Here is a 24053-nt window from a genome sequence, read left to right as displayed (position 1 = left end):
TGTCCTGATATGTAAAACCATAGAATTCAAAGAGGGTGTACTTTCTTTTTCACATGACTCTAGGTCTCCATTATTTAGGTGGAGCACAAAATATCGCTTTTGCAAGGGCAATATTTGCTCTTCACTTAGTAATACCAGCACACACAAATTTGCGCTGGTATTACACGTTAGGTGCAATGCGAGCATGTCCTCAAATTTGCATTGCATAGAGACTTTGCGATCACAAGACCACGCTTCCATAGGCTCCAATGGGAGCCTTGTTCTCATGCCGTGAGACACAGCATGAGAACCTAGTGCAGCGCAGGGGGTAAGTCGTGCAGCCATGGGCAGCAGATCTTAAATATAAATATATATATAGATATATATATATATGAATATACACATATTAACACATAAATATATATGTATATTAGCATATACATATATATTTACAGGGAACACACAGTTTCCCATAGAACGCAATGTAAAGACGCTTTTCAGTGACTTTTTTTTCTAACACCCCACATCCGTTAACTTTAACCCCTAAAAACTGCTAAACTGCTAAACCAAAACACACTTTATTTTGGGGTCAATTGGGGCACTTTTGGAAAATTAACCAGAGATCTGATATCTGGTTAATTTTCGGAGCACTAATTGCTGCCGCAAGCTTGCCGTAGCAATAACTAGCCACTTGTAATGGCTGGTTATATATCGTGCCTGTTAACGGACCAATTTGCCCATTTATAGGTGCGCAATAAATTAGCATTCCACTTGTAATCTAGCCCTAAAAGCGCTATTGGTTTAACTTGAGCGGTGTTAGCGCACAATAGCGTTAATATTTTTGAGCTACCATTGTAATGTAGCCCAAAGTAACCCGGAGTTATTAACATAAAAAAATACATGCCCTACTTAGAACTAGATTACAAGTGGAGCACTATTGTTAGCACTAGGAGCATAACCGTGATTGCGAGATTGTGGTGTTTTTTACACTAAAAATCCATATTACAAGTGGCACGCTTTTTCAATTTATGAAAATTTGCTTGCACGAACTCTCAGTAATTTATGCTCCCCATATTTTCTATGGGTAGCATAGAACGAAAATATGCGCTTGTATTACAAGTTGAAAGTAAATGCAATCGCAATCTCATTTACCGTTCAAACTTTTTATCCAACCTGAAAGGTCGCTTAACGAGTTTGTCCAGATGAAACAGTTGCACTAAAACACACAACATACCCCTAAACTACCAACCTCCACATCACAAACTACCTCTTTACACTATTATCCCTAAACCGCCACAAACCCCACTGCAAAGTAAGCTTCTACACTAATAACCCCTCAACAGTAAACCCACCACATCGAAAACTAAACATCTAGACTATTAACGCCTAAACCGGCAACCCACCACCGCAAAGTAAAACACTAGCCTAACACCCACTAACTTAACTGAAAATAAATTACCCCTACCTTTATAAAAAAAAAAAAATAAAAAAAAAAAAAAAAAATTTACCTGTGAAATAAGAAAAAAGAAATCTGTTACCTTTTACAATAAAAAATCCTATCATTACCAAACAAATTACTGTAAAAAAACTACCATTACTAAACTAAAAAAACTAACATTACAGAAAATAACAAATGATAAAAAATAAAAAAAACACCCCAAAATAAAAAAAAAACATTCTACATTGTCCTAAAGCGACCCTCTACAACCCTCTAAAAATCTAATCTACAAAGTGCCCTGAAAAGGCTATTTGGCTGGGCATTGCTCTTAAAAGGGCATTTAGCTCTTTTGCAGCCCAGAAACCCCCCCAAAAAACCTATAACTAAACCAAAAAATGGCATTATTGAAAATGATGGTGGCAGTGCTCCATCTTTATCCATCTACTCATCTTCATCCCGGTGGCAGCGGTGACGGGGGCGCCGGTGGTCCTCATCTTCAGAGCTGCAACACGGAGCTCCAATGCAATGAACTAATTTGAATTTGAACATTCAAACCAGCCAATAGGAATTAAGGGTACCCCTATATAAAGGGGTACCTTGCATTCACAATTCAGTGTGTGGCTGGGGATTGCATGAAGAGGCTCTCCATGTTACAGCTCTGAAGATGATGACCATTGTCACCACCGCCACCGGGATAAAGATAAGATAATGGAATGCCACAGAATGAGAAGATGAATGAAGATGGAGCGCCGCCACCATAATCTTCGGTGCCCAGCCAAATGCCCTTTTCAAGGCACTTTGAAGATTAGTTTTTTTTATAGTTTTTGTGGGGGATTTAGTGTTGGAGGATTTTTCTTTGATAAAGAGCTGAATCGCTCAGGCAAATGCCCTACAAAAGGCTCCTTTAATGTTAGGATTTTTTATTTTAAAAGGTAACATTAGTTTTTTTTCTATTTCATTGGTGGTTTTTTTTTTTAGTTAGTTTTTTAGTTTAGTTAGGTTTGTTTGTTTTTTGGTAAAGGTAGAGGTAGTTTATTTTGGGTTTAGTTAGGGGGTGTTAGGTTAGAGGGTTTAGATGTTAGTGTTTTACTTTGCAGTGGTGGGTTGGCGGTTTAGCGGTTAATAATGTAGATGTTTAGTTTGCGATGTGGGGGGCTGGCGGGTTAGGGGTTATTAGTGTAGATGTTTAGTTTGCGATGTGGGAGGCTAGCGGTTTAGGGGTTAATATTTTAGTGGGGACTTTGCGATGGGTTATGTCGCAGTTTAGGGGCTATTGCAGTAGTGGCTTATGGTGTTTCGGGTAAGCGTTCAAGTAGAGTGTTAGTTTTTTTGCTCCAATTACTTCTATGGGGCAGTAGGTTATCATGCTAGCGATATTGGAAGTTTTGCTTTTTGCACGAATCAGGTTAGCAATGGAGTGATAACGTTTTACTTTCAACTCGTAATACCAGCGCAACTGACTAGCGCAAATTGTTTACCGCTAGTGCAATTAGCGCTCTAGAGAAAGTGCTAGTTAGTGCTCCACTTGTAATCTGGCCATTAAGTTGAGCATATAATTTATATGCCTTAGACTCTCCCTTTAAATATTCAATCCAGAACTGTTGACACAGTGCATTATGGAAATGTGTAATACAATTACTTTAAATGTGGGTATAGCATATCTAATGTGATTGTAGATAATCCTGGTTATAATTAACTAAACAGACAATCGGTGAACATTAGGATAACTATAAACTAAATAATAAACTCACTTTCTGCAACATATTCCTTTTCCTGTCTCACTATTGCTGACTAGACATCGTTAGGTAGAGGTAATAGAATAATACTCTTCCAGAGGATGGTACTGCTGGTGTGATTGGTGCTTCACAGACCTGCCTCCTCCATGTGCTGACACTGCTGCAGCAGGTTATTACAGAGCATATGACACAAGCTGCTCTGCAGAACCTACTTCATCTGCACTAAGACAACTGCAGCAGGACGATGGCTACTTTGCAGCATGTATTCAGGGGCACCTTTGTGCATTCAACAAATACATGTGCCATGGAGATTAAAGAAAATCATATCCTTGGGGTTGACAGCACTGGGAAAGTAAGTTTATTATTTTACATTGCTTTCTGCAAATCTGACTGCACTCAAATTGTATAATATTCTAACGTGATTTGTAAAAAAAAATATTTTGCTATAAGAGGGTATACAAATCAATTGATTGTAAATAATAATTAGGGAAAATAAATCTACTCATTGCTGCACGCAACATCAATTAAGGCATATTCTGCATATTGTCTGTAGAATTGGTGTTTCTAACTAATCTTTGTCTCTCCATCATATAATATCTCAATATTATAAAAATCTCTCTCTGCCTGTTTGTCTTTTTAGCTAGTTTGTTTTTTTAAATAAAGATCGTGCAAAATATTTGATAATTTAAAGAGTCATTATGCATCATAGCTACTGACAACTGTAGTCAGGCAACATGTCTGCTTTAAAAAACGTTTTTCTAAATTTAGTGGAGAGCAGCATAGTGCAAATTTCTTGTGTTTTATCACTTTATATTAAACCTTCAGATGTTCTAAGCACAGAAACGATCAACATTCTATGGATTTCCCTATTTTCATATTTAGAAATGTTCATTTCTCTGTTCCATGCACTTTTCCCCATGTTGCCAAAATTAGAAGCCACATCATAGATTTTATGGAAAAATATATCAAATACATTCTCGATTAAGAAGTTTTGTTTTATTTATGTAAATTTTACATTTCAGTGAAATGACAGTAAAACCCATAGTGATTTAATGAAAACAACTAACAGTTTACAACACTGATAAGGACATTAACCATGACACCATATACTACTGTCACTTTGTAACATCTCAGACTGCTGCTGCAATGCCTGTGTTATTCTATACAGCCCCAACGAGTTCATATCTTCAATTACTTTGTGTTTTACAGTTTAGAAAAGATCCTCTTACTAAATTTGGAGAGATCTTTCATGCCTTATTGAATAGGCGTTGTGTTAAGATCTATGTCTCATTGGGCAGAAAGTTCTCATTTAGCAAAAAGTATTGCAAAACAGATTTTTGGCTTTTTATTTTTTTAAGCCATTAAGAATTATGCTGTATAACATTACATATTATTAAGCACAAGTATGTCATATTACACAACAGAGTTTGTTTAGTTTCCATGCAATTTTACATCATCAACTTGTTCACCTGCCAAAACTTACCGTTGCTCTCAGGATTTTTCTATTTGTATCTCACCCTTTCCGATACAACCCTCAACCTATTTTATTATTTGTGTATAACAGACTATTGAATAGTAAAGTCTCACACAACTATATTTTGTGCCTTACTTGCCTTTTAAAAGAATACTGACAACCAGGAAATATATTTTACTTTTTGCAGAGAATATGAATAGTACAGTGGTGAGCTAAATATCTGTATTAACATTATACATGTCATAAATAAATAAATGCATTCACACATAAGCATATTATGAAATGCAGTGATTTATATATACATCGTCAGACAGTCACACACTGAGTTGCTACATAGGTACAACCCAGTTACTTCAATGTTTAGCTTGCAAGTGATCAAAATCAAGTTGCACACAAATGTAGTCATGTATATACTAAGAGCTGTAGTAGTAAATGCTATTAATGTATGTGTCAATCAGTATATAAATGAAACCCAAAATATTTTTTTTCATGATTCAGATAGAGTATGCAATTTTAACCAACATTCCAATTTACTTCTATTATCAATTTTGCTTCATTCTCGTAGTATCCTTTATTGAACCTGAAGCAATGCACTTCTGGGAGCTAGCTAAACACATATGTAAGCCAATGACAAGAGGTATATATGTGCAACCACCCAGCTACTGAGCCTATCTAGGTATTATTTTCAACAAAGGATACCAAAAGAACAAAACATATTTGATAATAGAAGTAAATTAGAAAGCTGTTTTTTTAATTCTATGCTCTATCTGAATCATGAAAGACATATTTTGGGTTTCATGTCCCTTTAACTTGTGTAATGCAAAACTATTGCTACATCACAGCTGATGGACATTTCTTGCTACATTATTTTTATTTTTGCTAGTCAATCCAGACATATATAATGCAGAATCAACTAATGCTCCAAAAGAAGCCACACCCAGCAAAAAATCTTATTATAGGCGGCCATTCCATTAGGCCAAATAGGTGGTTGCCTAAGGTCTTGCTTAAACAAGGGCCTCACAGTGTGTCACTACCTTTATATGGAGATTTCATTTATTTGCATGGCATGTGGATAAGTGAAAACCCCCCACTGTTGGCTATTTGACATAGAAGCATAGGAAGTGCCTAAGAGATCTGTCCCTGTCATTCTACCGCTTACTACTGTTTACCGGGGACTACATGTTCCAAAATGCACTGCTGCAAAAGGAGAATTGTGGCCAAAGGGTTATATTGTGCGACCTCCTATCCTGCATGTCTAAATGCTACCCTTGCCTATTTTCCCTCTCTTTTCTCTCCCTCAGTCTCTCCACTCTCCTCTTTTTTGTACAGTCTTTCCATTCTCTCATCCTTTCCCTCTCTCTGCTCTTTACTCTATATTTTCTGTTCTCTTTTTTATTTTCCACTTTTTCTCTACTCTTTCATTCTCGCTTTCCTTTATCCTTTCTCTCTTTCTCTTTACTTTCTTCTTTCTCTCACTCCTTTTTTCTCTCTCCTCTATTAAATTTTGCCCCTTTTTTACTTTCTCTTCTTTCTGTCTATTATCTCTGTCCCTTTTTTCTCTCGATATCCTTCACTATACTTTTTTCCTCTCTCTTCATTTTCCTTCTTTCCCCAATCTCCAATCAACATCACCTCTTGCTTCCTCCTTTCTTTACCCTCTCTATTCACTCTCCATTTTCTCTTTTTCTATATTTTCGGTCTACTCTTTCACTTAACTGTATTTTTTTTCTCCTCTCTTTGTAATGCTCGTGGGATATTCCTCTATCAGACCAAACTCGGCCAGTAGTCTTCTTATCCCGACGTCGAGCCGGAATGATAGGGAATATCCCAGAGCAGAGAAAGTTTGCAAGATGAGATAGGCGGCACTCACCACAGGCAGGGTAGTCTTCAGCGGCAACAGGCAGGGAATCAGAGCAGTCCAAGGGTAAACTACTAGAATGGTCAGTCAGGCAGAGTTTGGCAACTGTAAAGCAGTTCAAGGGTAAACCACTAGAATGGTCAGGCAGACAGGGTTTTTCACTGTAAAGCAGTCCAAGGGTAAACCACTAGAATGGTCAGGCAGGCAGGATTTGACAACAGACAGGCAATCCAGAACAATAGGGGTTAATCAAGCAGAGTGGTCAGACAAGCAGAGATCAGCAGCAGTATATCAATCCAGCAATTAAAGGGTTAACAGGCAGAGGGGTCAGACAAGCAGAGTTCAGCAGCAGTATATCAATCCAGCAATTTAGGGGTTAACAGGCAGAGTGGTCAGACCAGCAGAGTTCAGCAACAGTATATCAATCCAGCATTATAGCAACAATAACACCCAGGAGAACAGAAAGTAACACCTATGCTTGGGCACAGGTGAATGTAAGTGAAGTACTTACATAGCTGCAGGGTTCGTGCCACAGGAGGAATCCAGACCAGCATCAGGAAGGAGGGAGCGTGTGGCGATGACGTCACCGCCGCACGCATACAGGAGCCGACTCCCCCCTAGGCAACGAGCAGCAAGCATTGCGTCCCTAGAAACAGCTAGAGCGGCGTGGCGCAACACACTTTCAACATTTCTCTCTTCAATTGCTCTATTTTCTCTCTCTCCAATTTCTACTCTCTTCTTTCTTTCATGTTTACTCTCTCCTTTCTATTTTTCCCCTCCATCCTCCTCTTTCTATATATATCTCGTCTGTCTCTTTTTTTTGTATCACTCTCTCTCGCCACTATCTTATTCTCTACTTTCTATCCTTTTTCTATTAACTCTCTCCTACTCACTGAAGGGGCAGATCTGTAGTCTCATTTGGGAATGGAGCTGACAGAGTGGGTTCAGGACAAGATGTATAAACTCAGGTTTGATGTGGGTACTAGGCGGAACAATAGGGTTGGAAGTTCAGGGTTTCGTCTAAGGTCTATTTTGGATATGTAGCTGACTTGGGTGTTTAGGGCCAGGGGCCAGATTTTATTTAGACATCGTACTTACAGAGCAGTTTCTGTGTCAAGGGCTATTCTGATCTGAGCTCTGATTTGAAAAAAGAAAATGTAATATAGCCTAGCACTATACTATAGTACGTCAACTCAACATCATATTATTATTCTGGCATAGTCCTATAGTCTTCTCCTTCAGAGAAGTATTTTTTTACTCTGAGAAATTGACCCTGAGGTATATATTATCTAAAGTATTAAAGTGACCACTTCATACATGCCTTACAATTATATTTCATAATTACTTTCATTTTTAATCTCACTTGTTAATTTGGAATACATTATATATTTTTTATGGTAAAAACAAACAAGTTATTCTAATGGCATCAATGTAGAACAAAGCACCAGATAGGGGTAAAGGAGGATTTAAAAAAAAAAAAAAAAAAGGTAGGAATAGGTAGAAGAAGATGAGGTCCTCTACCTATAACCCCTTGCCCCCCTTGATATTCAGGCTAGTGGTCAAACACCCACATTTTATGGTCAAGTGGAGACAATGATACGAGAGAACTAATTTGGGAGCAACTTTGGGACTTGGGAATTCAGAATGAATATTGTCCAAGACCCATAGAAAAGGTTTGGGTGAACTTTAATGCGCATAGGGTCAGGTTTTAGCGAAATTCACAGCAATTCATATTCAGAATTATTTGGTTCATTTTTGCATTTTTGTTTTGTGTCGAGGGGCCTCATATTTTAGCCTTTTCTAAGGCCTCACCAACTCAAGAGCCTCCTCTGAATCTAATCACAACTGACTTGGTCCACCGACCTCTATCAACCGTATTTCACCTAGCCCCCCACTGTAGTACCACCTAACAACTGTTGGACTCCCCCATGCAAAGGAGGACTGTATAAAGTTAAGGCTAGATGTTTGTTGTGGTAGTAATTCATGTTTTGTGTGAGACTGTTAATGGTGAGCATTTATGCTGGGGGGTTTCTTTGATTTTAAGGCTGCTTATGTGGGGAGAGACTGTTTTCCATTTAAATTGAATGGTAATCCTCTGCAGTAATGTTGTTTTCTGTTGAGGAGTTGGGTACCAGTGTTATAATGGCTGGGGTCAGTAGCTTTTCACCTGGCTTGTCAGAGCAATAAGGAGTCTCATTTTGCAGTACTACAAATAGCTCACTGGCACTGGAAATGTGCAGATCTCTGTAATACAGTACTAATGTTAAAATTGAACCACTAAACAATAATTGTTTTTTTTTTGTGTTTTTTTTTTTTAACTACCAGCTCTATTTGCATATCTTGTGACCTAGGGCACTGGTGATATAAATGAATAGACCAACAGGATACAAGCAATAGAAACAGGTCAAGTCCATGAAGTACAGGAATGGATAAAGCTAGCTGGAGCAGAGGGCAGATTGTGACCTGCAGGGGGAAAGTGCAGTAAATTACAAATTCTGAACAATGTGGGGATACGGCTCTTGACATTTGTTTTTGAGTATGGTTATATAGTCTCATTTGCTCTGGCCATTCTGGGTAAGATACAAAATTGTTTGTGCACTCATCTAAGCATTTACTGTGTAGCATGTAGCAGGGGCAGGCAGACAACACCATACTTAGCTATGGCATAGGTATTCCATAGAAAAATTGATTTTGATGGCAAATCTAAAAAGAAAACCCAGCAAGTCTATTTATCTTTCCTTCTAAAGTGTAAGCTTAAATGGACAGTATACTGTAAAATTGTTTTTCTCTTAAAGGGATACTGAACCCAAGTTTTTTCTTTCATGATTCAGAAAGAGCATGCAATTTTGAGTAACTTTCTAGTTTACTCCTATTAGCAATTTTTCTTTGTTCTATTTGTAGCTTTATCTGAAAAAGCAGGAATGTAAGCTTAGGAGCCGGCCCATTTCAGGACCTTGGGTAGCGCTTGCTGATTGGTGGCTAAATATATGCACCCACATACTCACATATACGCACCCACATGCTCACATACACACCTATACGCACCTACATACTTACATACACACATATATGCACCCCCACATTCACATACACACATGCATGCACCCACACGCTCATATACACACATATACGCACCCACACACTCACGTACACACATATACACACCACCAAGCTCATATACACACCTATATGCATCTACATACTCACATACACACATGTATGCACCCTCTCACTCACCTACACACATATACGCACCCACATGCTCACATACACACATGAATGCACCAATGCACTCACATACACACATATACACACACTCACATATATGCACCTACATACACACATACTGTATATGCACCTACACACTGACATACATACATGTATGCACCTACACGCCCACATATACACATGTATGCAGCCACGTGCTCACACACAAACACATATATGCACCCACACACTAACAAACACACATGTTTGCACCCACACGGTTACATTAGGGTTGCCACCTCAGCCATGTTTTCCTGTACACTTATGAGTTATACATGATGCAGGGTATGCAGGAAGAAACATGAATTTAAACCCTGAACAGCACACTAATAGTGACACTGAACAGCACTATTCATGTTCCTCTCTGCACACCCTGCAGCATGTATAACTCATAAGTGTCCAGGAAAACATGGCTGAGGTGGCAACCCTAGGTCACATACACACATATACGATTACGCACCCACATGCTCACATACACACGTATGCACCCACGTACTCACATGCTCACACACCACGCCTAGAAACACCTATACAATAGTAAAATCAGGAGAGATCTCCTAAGCTATGACGATTGTGCAAATCATGGTGGGACATTTGGGAACTTTGATACATATTTGTATTTGTGTAAATCAATAAAAATGTAACCATTCTAAATATACATTTGTGCAGAAATAGAATATAAATAATTTAAAATGATTTCCTGCAGTTGCATAAATCTGGTTGCCTGCCTTGCATCAGTACAGCTGATCTATTTATATCAATTAGCAAATTCATTGTGGAGCAATTAAAGTTGTTGTTCAGAGGAACAGGGTGGTGAGATGTGGCAATAATTGCATTCATGTGGCTGTCTTAGAGTACTTTTTCAGAGGTGATTTTTTTTTTATTTGCACTGCAAATAATATAATAATAAAAAGGTTTCAAGTGTCTTGCCTGTAGTTAAACTTAAAGGGACAGTTTACTCAAATTTTTTCTCCCCTTTAATTTGTTCCCAATAATCCACTTTACCTGCTGGAGTGTATTAAATTGTTTACAAGTATTTCCTTTACCCTTTTATTGGCATTTGAAATAGTTGATTTAGCCGGTGGTATCCCCATCTATTCTGAAAGTTTCTGGCCTTAGGTTCAAGCTATAGATAAGCTGTGTAAAAACAGCCAGCAGAAGATATTACACATCCAGTGGGATATAGAAAAGATAATGTAATAACATGTTCATTTTCCATTGTTCTCTCCAAGTATTGGTCTTTCGTTCGCTCCAGCACCCACCAACCTCCCTTGGTCATGTCCATGCTCTGAGGATCGCCATGATCTTACCGGGTTACAGGCGGTGCTTATGGTGGTTAAAGGGGGTGCTTATTGGGGGGTTACAGTGGGAGCTGATGGGGCTTATGCATGGCAAGTCGTTGGCGTGGTATGGAGCAATTTGGCAATTGAATGAAGGTGTAGGCAGGCAAATCAAATGGACTACGGACCGATCAGAGAATACAGAGGAAAAAAGCGTTACTGCATTATCTGATTGGTCCGTGTGTCCATGAAATCACTGGCTGGACAACCAATAGGGTCGTGTTGCCAGTGTGCCACTAGCGCCTTGTCTCTGATGAATGTTATTAAGAGGGTGAGGAGTAGGGCCGTGTGCACATGCACGCTATTCTGTGCACCTGCGCAATGAGGTTTACTGGCCATAGAATTCCTTGACCCATTGCCTAGGCTTCAACAGCTGATTTGAGGAGGTTGGGGCTTTTGCGCATGTGCAATGAGCACCACACACCTCCAACAGCTGATGTCACATCACCGGAAGACGTGACGCGGGTCCTGCATTCTTATAAGTCGAGACTAATTTTAGAACACCGGCCTCAAGCCCAATCCTCTTGCTAAGGGCAGCATGTGGGTCAAAAGTCCTTCCCTTTGTAAATGTAGTTCCGGGCTGCATTTTTCTGTGTACTGCCACAGTAATACATCTTATTATCTACCCAAGTCAACTAACTTTAATGTTTTACTAGCAAAAATAGCACAGCCACAGAAACTTTTTGGAATATAGCAATTCACACTTTTTTTTAAGCACACCTGTGCCAGCTGTGCCATGGACTTTTTGCCCAGTTGCACCCACTAAAAACACCTGATGACAGTGAATTTTGTGTTATGATTGACAATTATTTTTCTGTAATGTTACATTTTTGGGAATAAATAGGTTTATTCATTCATTTACTCACTTGCCATCATAATTCTTATATTGACATATGATACATCTCAATACTTCATATTTCACCTATGAAATTTGGCCCCTTTTTTGCATTTTTGTAAACAATGTGAATTGTTATACTTTAACAGTATTTTTCTCGGATAGTACAACAGTTTAAAACGTAACATCAGATAGATGTTTCATCTTCTAGATGGTTAGCTATAGATTATATTCCCTACCCCAAAGGGGTGGAGACTAGCAGAGTTTATTGGAAAATGGTATGTTTAATATGTCAACCAAGGTTCCCTTTAGTTTTGGATATAAAATAAGATCTTATCTAACCTCTTTGGGAATAAGTTTTGCATATTTTGTCAATAATGTGAATCTCATACCCTGATTACATCCCTCTCTATTATCAGTTTCCCTCTATATACTTCTAACAGGTTCTTATCCATTTTACCTTGTAACCTAGTTTAAGAATCGTTTAGCAGAGAGTCTAATGTATTATGTTTTTTCAACACAGGTACTTCTAGTTACGTCACTAGAAAGGTGTGTTCAATTTTACCAATGGGTGCAAAGCACACCCTTTTTAAATGAGCATGTGTGCAATACTTTTTTAAGCAGTAGTGAGAATGGCATTCAGCCGAAACGCGTATACTGTAGTGTTTTGTTTTTGTACCTGTGTCCCTCCATGGACTTTTTAACATTTTACCAATAAATGTTATGTTTATACTTTTGCTGCTGTTTCTACCCCTCCTTTTGGTTGATATACAGTTGATTTATATCCACATCAACTTTTTAAATATGGAGATTGGCACTTTATAGGGCACACCTTTGCATGCTATGACTTGGGCACTAGGCCAGTTGCACCCACTTAAAACAACGAATAACAATGAGAAGTGTGTAATAATCTTCAAATATTTTTCTTTAAGTTTACAGTTGATCTACGCTTTACAATATTGAAATTGGCACTGTACTGGGCACACATATGTCAGCTGCAGTGTGGACACTTGCCAAGTACACCCAGTGAAAAAACTAAAAGCACTGACCCATGTATAATGTCAACAAATGTTTTCTTTAGTGTTACAGTTTATAGCTACAGTAACATTTAGAATAAGGATATTGACACTTTTCACTGTATTGGGTCCACCCTATAGCCCCCTTATTCCTCTTTTTTCTTCCATAATGAATATTGCAATGCTGGTAAGCAGGCAGGCAATGGATCTGCAGTGTCACATGTTATTATAGTGCGTGTAAGGCTGCCACAGCAGAGAAAAACAACAACAACAAAAAAACATTTAATTTCCCAATATTTTTTCTTCTTCCCTGTCCCCCCCCTTCTTATTTGTTCTTTCCTAATAGTATTATAATGCAGGTGGGGAAGCAGGAAGTATTAATTGATTTAATATAAGTAGGTAGGTAGAATAAAGCAAGCACTGGCCGTCTGACAGAGTGTGAAGTGAAAGCAAATTGAAAGGCATTACTTACGTCATTTTCTTAAAGGGACAGTCTAGACCAAATACATAATTTTTATTACTTATTGTTACATACCAGAGAATCATCCTGCATCTGGTCCCACATCTATAAGCTTGTAAGAAGTACATGAAACATTTAAATATTCATCGTTTGTTAGGAGCCAAAAATGGCTGCCAACCTCTGCCCACCTATTGCGTGTATATTTTGGTATGTTAAGTTTCTCCAATCATGATCGACTCGTGAATACGTTTTAATAGCTAACTAAAAAATATTAAATGTGCCTTGCTACATTTCCATACAAGAAAACCTTTAACTGGACAAGAAGAAAACTATGGGCGGAGTTTGGCAGCCATTTTCGGCTACTAACAAACGATGTCTATTTAAAAGTTTCATGTACTTCTTACAAGCTTATAGATGTGGAATCCGTTGTAAGGTGCTTGTCTGGTATATAGCAATAAGTAATAAAGAGTAAGTATTGGGTCTAGACTGTCCCTTTAAGCCATTCCACAATGGGGTCAGGGATGTCTATGGGCTATAGTGAAAGTTACCTGCTAGTTTGCTGACAGATGAGATAATAGTTTTCACTTGTAGATGTCTTTATTCATTTGTTTTGCATTTTATAACAAATGCAAAGAATACAGCCAAGCAAGTATTTTTTTTTTCATGACCTTTAAAGTCGTCAATTTCCGGCCTCTAAAATTACCCACCTACAATCCCCTCTTAACCTAAGTAAATAAGACGCCAACACATAACATTGGTATAAAATTGGCCGCAGCCATTTTATTAAATAACAATAAATATTAATATTTAAATATGAATAAATATTAACAAATATAACTTCTCAACCGAACATACATTATGTTCTTAAATAACGTGAACATTAACAGATATTGAAAATTCCCCACAGCGGTGCTAGTTCCCAAACCAATAAGAAACATGGCCGTCATTCAAAAACTGGACTCACTAAATATTCGTTGAGTCCGTAACCATCCATTTTAATAGGGAACCCCTTGTGCCTATAATAAACCAGTTGCCCGCTCACCCCATGGAGAGGCAACTTATTCACAAACCCCCAAATTACTTGGCCATATTCCTTATATTATTTGTCTGAGAACTAGCACCCCCGCCACAGACTTGTCTGATCAATCAGCCCAGTCCCGCCAAACCCAAGGTTTTCCCCAAAGCTTCTTTGAGATCGAACAAAAATAGCTGCAGCCCAAATTGGTTGAAATGAACCCCATCCTTTAAGTAAAACTCCTCAGAACCCTCAACCTCAAAATCTGGGTGGAAAGCCACCCCACCCCCTAACCTCCTAACAAATGAGCTAATTAATTTATTAACCTTTTTTCGACTCCTCTCAAGCCTCTCATAATCCTGGGCCGACCTCCACACCAAACGTGGTGTCATTTGTGACCAAATAATTTTTAATTTAGGATGAAGATCGCTAATTTTACCCAAATCCCTCTTAATTCTCCTAACTAACTCTTTCTGAGAAATGAGACCCAAATAATTTCCCCCCAAATGCAAAACCAAAACCTCCGGGTGAGGGAAAACATTACAATAATCAGTGAACAATGGAAACAAATGCTCCCAACACATACCCCTGATCCCAAACCATTTAACTTCCCATTGCCCAACTGGACACCCAAGCTGCAGGCCACCCATTCTCTTGCTGGCCTCAGCATTGGCCCAATAAATAAATGAGTGCCCCATCACCCATACGATCCTCACACCTGAAAATAAAAGAAAATAAAAGAAAAAACACTCAGAATGTCAGTTGATAAGACCAAACACCCCAACCCTTCTTAAACTCTCAATTCAGGCCTCACATAAGATTTTTAACCATTGAATCCCCATCTCCCAATCTGCTTAACTACATCCTCCCTTAACCCCAGTATAGAGGCCTCCGTTGCAGCCCCTATACGAAAGGAATGAGAACCAAACTCCAAAGGATTAAGACCTAACATCCCCAATGACCCTTTTAATATAGCCCTGAACTGATATTGGGACAAGAAGGAACCATCTGAATGGATTAACAACGGGCCTCCTTGGGGAGGCCGTATGACCCCATAATGTGACAACACCTGACAAGGACAAACTACTGACCCACTAGGGAATAACACTATATTCTTCCCTTTCCCATAAACATCAGTTTTACTGCACCTCAATACAATTTCAACCCTTTGCTCCCCCCATATCACATCCTCCCTCTGCAAACCCCCAGGAACCCTTTTACTTGGGCTCACTAACTCCGATATTCGAAAGGCCCCGAAAAAGGCTAAAACGAAGGCCGTACGAAATAAGGTTATTTCAAATGTTGAAGAACAAATATTGGGCAACACTCCCCAAATTTTTCCAAGTAATGCAAAGGTAATAGGCCTCCTCTTATCGACATTCTTAACCTTCTTTTTTAGACCCTTAAGTACCTGACGGACCCAAAAAACTTTTGTCATATCACACATACCCAATAATCTAAATCTAAAGGCTAAAGCAGCCAATCTTTTATCCATACTGGAAGCTGACAAACCCAAAACCCCCCAATACCACAACCATTCCAACAAACAACCAGTAACATCATCAATTCCTTCATTAATTTCAGCCTGTTTCAACCAATTTTCCCATTCCCTCCAAACTGTTACATAAGCAGACCAAGTACCTGGGGCAAAGAACTCTTTACTAACTCAGCAAGTCCTCCTCCCCAAGCTTCCACAATTGATCCGGAAAATTCGTTCCCACAGCATCCGCCTGAGGTGCCAGCTCCCGGAAACGGCTCCACTGTGAACGAGATAAAGCATCTGCTATCAGATTACACTTCCCAGGAATGTGTTTGGCCCTAACCAAAACATTCAAACGCAGACATTTTAAAACTAGCACCCTCAGTAAACGCAAAACCGGCGGGGATGAAGATGACAATGTGTTAACAGCAGAAACCACACCCCTATTATCCGTGTGGAATAATAAAGATTTGTTCCCCAAATCCCCTTCCCATACAAACAAGGCTACCACTATAGGGAACAGCTCAAGGAACACCAAGTTCTGAATCAAATCCCGACCAACCCAAGCCTGTGGCCAAACAGTCGAACACCAATGTCCCTGAAAATATGCTCCAAAACTAATACCGCCAGCCGCATCAGTCACCAGATCTAAATCAACGTTAGATACACGAGCTTCCATGAACATGGAAGCTCCATTAAAATTCTTAAGGAACATCAACCATACGCGCAAATCATCTTTGTGCCCTTTGTTTACCCTCACAAAATGATGAGGCTTAAGGACACCCGCTGTGGCCAAAGACATTCTCGTGGAAAATACTCTTCCAATGGGAATGATTCTACAGGCAAAATTCAATTTTCCCAAAAGTGATTGCATTTCACGCAGAGTCACCTTATGAACTCCAAGAAATCGCCTAATCATTTCCGATAAATCCACAATCTTTTCCCTCGGCAACCTACATTCCATTTTGGCTGAGTCGATTGTAATCCCCAAAAAATTGAGGGCCTTAACTGGACCCTCAAATTTTTCCATTGCAATGGGAACCCCAAAATCAGATGCCACTGAATAAAAACAATCCCTCAACTTCAAACAAATATCCGATTCAACAGGACCCACGAAAAGAAAATCATCAAGATAATGTACTATAGATGAAAATCCCGACTTGACCTTCACCATCCACTCCAGGAAAGAACTGAAACACTCAAACAAAGAGCAGGATATGGAACACCCCATAGGGAGACAAAGGTCCACATAATAAGCTCCCTCAAAACAACAACCCAATAAATAATGATAAGAAGGATGTACCGACAGCAATCGAAAAGCTGCTTCAATATCAACCTTTGCCAGCCAGGCAAACTGACCCGCCTCCTTAACCATCTTGACAGCCATGTCGAAAGATGTATAGGATACTGATGACAATTCCTCCGGAATGTCATCATTCACTGACCCCACCTTTGGAAAAGACAGATGATGTATAAATCTAAATTTCCCCGAATCCTTCTAAGGAACCACGCCCAAAGGAGAAATGCGCAAATGAGGGATTGGTGGGACTCCAAAAGGACCCACCATGCGCCCTAAAGACACTTCCTTCCCCAGTTTTCCCTTCACGACCTCGGCCATTCCCTAGCTGACTTTAGGTTACCTCTATAATGGACTACACCCCCTGAGGATGGGATTTTAAATCCGTATTCAAAACCATGCCACAATAGCAACGCTTTTTCATTACAACCCTTCTGTTTAGCATAAAGTACGAGCCACCGCTCCATCCTGCTTACTCTCACCGGAGTTGCTCCCTTTGTCAGGCAATTCTTAAACTCCACCCGTTTTGTTCTTTCTGAAACACTTGGAGTACGGATGTGCACCCCCACACCCTGAACACTCATGTCTAAATTTACAAGTCGATCCCCATTTGCATCCTTTCTCATTGAAAGCGAAGCAGAAACCATTTTTAACTGCTGCCGATGACCCACCCTGAAACGACCCACCGGCTCCCCCACGAAAAGGCTGCGAAGACCGTAATGGTGTCATTATCTTAGCCATAGGCCCATGTCCCGATTATCCCATTTCATCTCAGGCTTAACTGACAAACGTTGACGGAACTGTTCGTCATAAGCCCACCATGCCATACCCCCATAAGTCCGTTGAGCAGCCGCAATTTAATCTAAATAGCAAAATAACGCAGCTCCCTGATCTGGAAACTTTCCAGCTAACACACTGGCATAAATAACAAACGCTTGAAACCAATTGGTAAACGTTTTTGGTAATTTTCAGTACCGCTTTTTTCTCTCTTCCTCTTCCTTTTTAGACGCATCCTTTTTTGAATTCTCAGGGATTTCAAAGGACTGGTCAAGTGGTAAGAGTGAAAACAATTCAATAAATTCCCGCTTCCAAATCTTTTCCCTCAACTCCACCAACAGGTGCATGCCCAAAGGACCAATAGAACAGAGGCAAGACCTGGACAAGGCCGTATCAGCAATTTTAAGTTCCGGACCCCCCTGACCCTTTACCTTCAATGTTAATAGCTTTTGAATGAGTCACCTCAGCTACCTGCGCCTGAATTGACACCCCTGTACCTTGGCCAACCTCCACAGGCCCACCCACTGCCACATTTGTCATAGTAATCCCAGGAGAAACCCAAGAACTGGCGACCCCTCCTACTCCCTTAGTGCTGTTCCCTTCTAACTTAGCTAACAAATCCTTTAAACTCGCTACCACAGTAACTGCTATAGAATCCACATTCCCCCCAACTTTTTCTACCCCAACATTCAAAACCCCCGAAACAGCCCCCCCCGTACCTGTTATAGGTTCCTGTGTAGCCTGGGACTGATCCATTTGAGATGCAGCCGTAACCCTTTCTTTAATCTGGAACCCGTTATTCCTAGGTTCCGTACCAGTTGTTTCCTGTTGATTTCCCTCAGCCTGCAAAACAGAAACATGTGACAAACCCCCCAATGGTGCCCATAACCCAACCCCTCTTTTAGCCGTGGACATACCCAGAACACTATCAGCCACTACCCCTCTCCCTCTCTTAGAAGCTGTAGCCCCAGACCCTGCTACACTTGAATCCACATATCTCTTGCGCTGTCTACCCCTGCTGTGTATTCTCCCACCCCTCAGCCTGTTTGGCCATTGTACAGAACCACCAGAACTTTTAAAAACAGTACCGTGTCCCCTTCCCACCTCCCCCCTATGGCCAGAATCAAAAACACTGGCCGTACTCACCACTGCTCTTTCTCCCCTTAAATCAGAACGTCCCGGCATAAGAACGCCATCCTCCATATCCAGCATTATATTATCCGTCCATGAATCTTGCAGGCCATAAGCTTCCCCACTCAGACCGTCTTCACTCACCACCAAAAGACCAGTAGGAGTCTCTGGCCGTGACCCAATTACGTTCTCTTCTGAAATATAAGCGTTATTAGAAACAAGCAAATGTTCCCCCACATCATAATTCCCACCCTTCAGATTCCTAACCTCACCCCTCGAAACTGGATCACCCGATGACCTGACTGAGATCCTGGACCGGCAAGGAGGACCAATATCATCCCCAGACGAATCCAAATATAAGGTTAAATCCTCCCCGCCAGTATCAGTCTCCCCTTCAGATTGATCCCCAGTTTTTTCCTCTCCCATAAAACTTTTTTCTATAACATGTAACATATTACTCTCAAAACTAGCACTAGGCCTCACAACCTGGGCCGTTTTTACCGCATTGTGCACATGAGCTTCTACTACATGTGACATCCCTAAAGGGCCTTGCTCCCTTTCTTTGCTTTCTCCCCCAACTCTCTGTCTTCCAACTAATCCCACAATCCTATCACTTTCCCCTTGGACCTTTCTACTAATTATTTTTTCCGGCCTCGAAGGGCCATCAACTTTATTAGCCTGCTTTATTCCCTTACTAGGCCCTTTCTGGCCGTAAACGGCCGCCTTACCCTGAACCATCATATGAACGGCCTGTCCAGGGAGGATCTCCTGCTCCGGTTTGATAACATCACTGCTAACTGACACACAGGGCTGCTTAGCCCCCGCTTCAACTCGTCGACTCACAGAACTGGAACCTCCTTTATTCTTTGACGCAGACTTGGCACCTGGGCTTGGGCTGGCTCTCCTGCGGCCACTGGATCTGCCTGCGACATCCGGATCCAATCTCACCAGCGGCCTGGAACGTCTAACTGGCCTAGGCGACGGTACCGCCTTCATCTCCGCATCACCAGTAACCGGGACCAGCAAAGAACGGAGACTCTCCTCAAGCCAAGTACATCCTCTTTTCTCTGCTGCCTCTTTAAGCTGCCCTAATAGGGCATCCAACTGCGCCATTCTCGAAAACACGCACAACGAACAGAGCTGTTAACCAAACAAATTTCTGTCAGGTTGATGCCTGATTTTCCCGCTCTTTCCTTAAATAAGCAGGGGCTCGTGCCAGCCCCGCCCCCTAAACCCAACGACCTATCAAAAGACGGGCCTATTCCTCCAAAGGTCAAGGCCCCTTCACGTTACTCCGTACTCCCAGGGACTTCTTTCCTCCAAATCAAAATGCATATGACTAGCTGTCAGTATGATCCAGTCACAAAAGTTGGAGTCACAATGAGAAATTTGGCATTACTATATATTTTTCATTTTAGCTCAATTTTTGCTACTTGCATAGGATCTAGACCACTGGTTTTCAAACCTGTCCTCAGGTCCCCATAACAGGCCAGATTTTAAGGATTACCTTGGGTGAGAGCAGATAAATAACCATGTTTACTAATCAGCTAATTATTTCACCTGTGCTCTAGTTCAGATATCCTCAAAATCTGACCTGTTAGGAAGGCCTGAAGACAGGTTTGAAAAACAGTGATCTAGACCAAGGTATCTACAAAAGGCCAAGATACTTACTAGATGTTGAGTAAAGGGGAAGAGTATATATATATATATATATATATATACATATATATATATATATATATATATATATATATATATATATATATATATATATATATATATATATATATATATATTGTTTGTGATAGGGTGAGAGTATATATTAGCAGGAGACTGGAGAGGCAATTCTTTCCCTGATACTTAAGTGTTAAACTTGTTAGTAGCTCACCACACCTGATACTTGTTAAGCTTGTTTAAGACTTTGGCCCAGATGATAGAACATGCTATGGGGCAGCAAGATATTCCAAGGGATCCGCCGCTATGTCAAGCGAGCCTGTCAAAATATCCATGCTCCCGACATAGATGCTAACAGGTGGCATCGCAGAGAGACATTTACTATACAGAGTTATGTACTTAAAATGCAAAAGAAATTGCAAGAGAGAGAAAGATTTCCCTACTCTATTACTATATATGTGAGAAAAAAATATCAACTATCAGTTTGGCACATGCATACTAGATAACGTTATTAAGAATATTTGCCAACAAAAAGGAGTCCAGCCCGACTCCTGCACACACACAAAAACACACACTGTTAAAAGTATTTTAAACTCAGTACTACTTTCTAAATTGAGATATTATAGAAGATAATATTATGTACAATGTAGTCGAATGGCGTTTAGTAAATATCCCTCTTATAAGGTTATACCATTGAATTTAATGTCAATTGAAATGCAAAGGCAGATACAAAAAGTAGCAAATAAAAAATTATCAAAAGTTATTATCAGTTGTGATTTATGTAGAGACCGATATATTAGATTCAATGTCAAAGATGAGATTATCACTCAACCAAAATACTGTGAGTGAGTATCTATAAAGATCATTGATAAATGTGTATCGGTTCCACAACAAAGTATATATTTATCTTAAATAAGTTGCTACTCTTGTTAATACAATTACAGATACTGGTGACAGTAGTGATTGACATGCGAGTCTTATGTTTATCAATGGCAGCTATAGTGTGACATAACTTACTTATTCCAGGCTAATATTTTACAATGTCTAATATGCTAAAGTAGTTTGTAGCGTCTTCAATGTGATAGAGAGGCATTTACTATACATGCCAGCATCGTCACCCATATTGGTGATGTATAGTAAACGATTCCTTGAAATATAATTGCTGTGCCTAACCACTAATCCTAATACCCCTAAAATATAGTGCTCCACGATTGCAAACTATTACTACACTAATAAATATCTAAACTGCCACATACCCACCGCAAGTATCTATCCTGTTTATCCCTATACCACCACTAGCCCACCGCAAGTACCCATCTAAACTATTAACACTTATATCACCACATACCCACCACAAGTACCGATCTAAAGATGATCTAAACTAATAACCCCTATACCACCACAAACCCACCGCTAGTACAAATCTAAAGATGATCTAAACTATTAACCCCTAAACTGCCACTAGCCCACTGCAAGTACCCTACAGTACTAACCCCTATACCGCCACAACCCCCAACACAAACTAACCCTACTCTAACTAACACCTAACCCTCCTCTAAACTAAACCCCCTAAGTTACAGAAATGTAAAGTTACTGAAAAAAAGTCTGTTACATAAAATAAAAAAAACTATCCAAAATAAAAAAACACCATTATACCTCACACTAACCTACATGCCCCATAAAAAAAACCACACAACACAAAAAAACTAAACACTAACACTAAATATAAATTACAATAGCCCTTAAAAGGGCCTTTTGTAAGGGCATTGCTCTTTTAAGTTAAAATAAATTACACCCCCTCTACAATACAAGTAACCCCCAAAATAGCCCTAACAAAACCCAAAGTTTTAACTCACCATATGAAAGTCTAGCTCCTCTTGATTCGACATTGGGTCCTCTTCATCCCGGGTCCAGGCGCTGGGAACCCATCTTTGCAATATTATTTTATTTTAAATTCTTATCATCTAATAAAAAAGATGATAAGAATTTAAAATAAAATACTTTCTTGTATTGGCTGATTAAAAATCAGCCAATAGGGATTGGCTGATCAAAAATCAGCCAACAGTTATGAAGTGTTACCCCTATATAAAGGGGTTCTACACATCCTGAAATTCAGTGTGATGGGGTAAACGCATGAAGAGGAGGGCTCAAGGAAGAGAGCTGAAGACTTTATGATAGAAGATGCAGAGCAGAAAGAAGTCTGCCTCCGCACCGCAAAGATGGGCCCCTGGACCCTGGATGAAGAGGGCCCTGGCATTGATAAAGATTGCCAAGTGGAGGCAGCGAAAAAGGCCTCTGAAGTTCGCATCTGCCGCCGCCAAGACAGGTCCCCCGGCACCTGGACCCGGAGTGAAGAGGATCCCGCCGTTGATGAATAGTGCGGAGTGGAGGTGGCGAAAGAGGCCGCTGAAGTCCGTCTCCATGAAAATGGGTGTCTGGACCCAGGATCAAGAGTGCCCAACATTGGATCAAGAGTTGCTGGATTTTTTCATGATGGGTTTAGTTAGGGCTTTTTCGGGGTAGATTTTTTATTTTTTATTTTAATTTTGAGGATAGGTTTAATAGTTAGACTTTATTATTTTGGGGTTGGGGGGTTGCTTGTATTGTAGAGGGGGGGTGTAATTTATTTAAATGTAAAAGAGCTGTTTTGACTTTAGGGCAATGGCCTACAAAAGGCCCTTTTAAGGGATATTGTAATTTATATCTAGTTTTAGGGTTTAGGTTTTTTATGTGGCATGTAGGCTAGTGTTAGGTACAATGGTCTTTTTTATTTTGGATACTTTTTTATTTTATGTAATTTAGATTTTTTTATCTTACTGTAACTTAGATTTGTTTTAATTTTGCTGTAACTTAGGGGAGTTAGTTTAGAGAGGGGTTAGGTAGTGTAGGGTTAGTTTGCATGGTAGGTGGCGGGTTAGGGCATGATCATCTAACCACCGCCATACCTATATAGGGGTTGATTAGGTGATTATTGTTGGTTAGCATTTAGTAGGCTTTAATCACATAACCACCCCCATACCTGTATGGGGGTTGATTAGGTGATTAGTGTTTGTTTAGCATTTAGTAGCCCTTAAAGGGATACTAAACCCATTTTTTTCTTTCATGATTCAGATAGAGCATGCAATTCTAAGCAACTTTGTAATTTACTGCTATTAACATGTTTTCTTCGTTCTCTTGCTATCTTTATTTGAAAAAGCAGGAATGTAAGCTTAAGAGCTGGCCCATGTTTGGTTCAATTGTCTAATAAAAGCAATTCTTATACTTTTTGTATCCACA

At 39.8% G+C, this 24053-nt stretch overlaps 1 protein-coding gene across 1 annotated transcript in view; it reads left to right on the top strand.

Moving 5' to 3' along the window:
* Positions 1-3278: 3278 nt before the first annotated feature.
* GDA (guanine deaminase) overlaps positions 3279-24053 on the top strand; it is a 238910-nt gene continuing 218135 nt past the window's right edge. Inside the window, exon 1 of the mRNA XM_053702505.1 lies at positions 3279-3505. Within this exon, the coding sequence (XP_053558480.1) occupies positions 3398-3505 (108 nt within the window). The 5' untranslated portion in view covers positions 3279-3397. The remainder of the gene's footprint in view (positions 3506-24053) is intronic.

This window comes from Bombina bombina, chromosome 2 (assembly GCF_027579735.1).
Source record: "Bombina bombina isolate aBomBom1 chromosome 2, aBomBom1.pri, whole genome shotgun sequence".
Classification (NCBI taxonomy): domain Eukaryota; kingdom Metazoa; phylum Chordata; class Amphibia; order Anura; family Bombinatoridae; genus Bombina; species Bombina bombina.
Note: the sequence above shows the minus strand (reverse complement) of the source record. Positions and strands in the feature narration are given on the sequence as shown.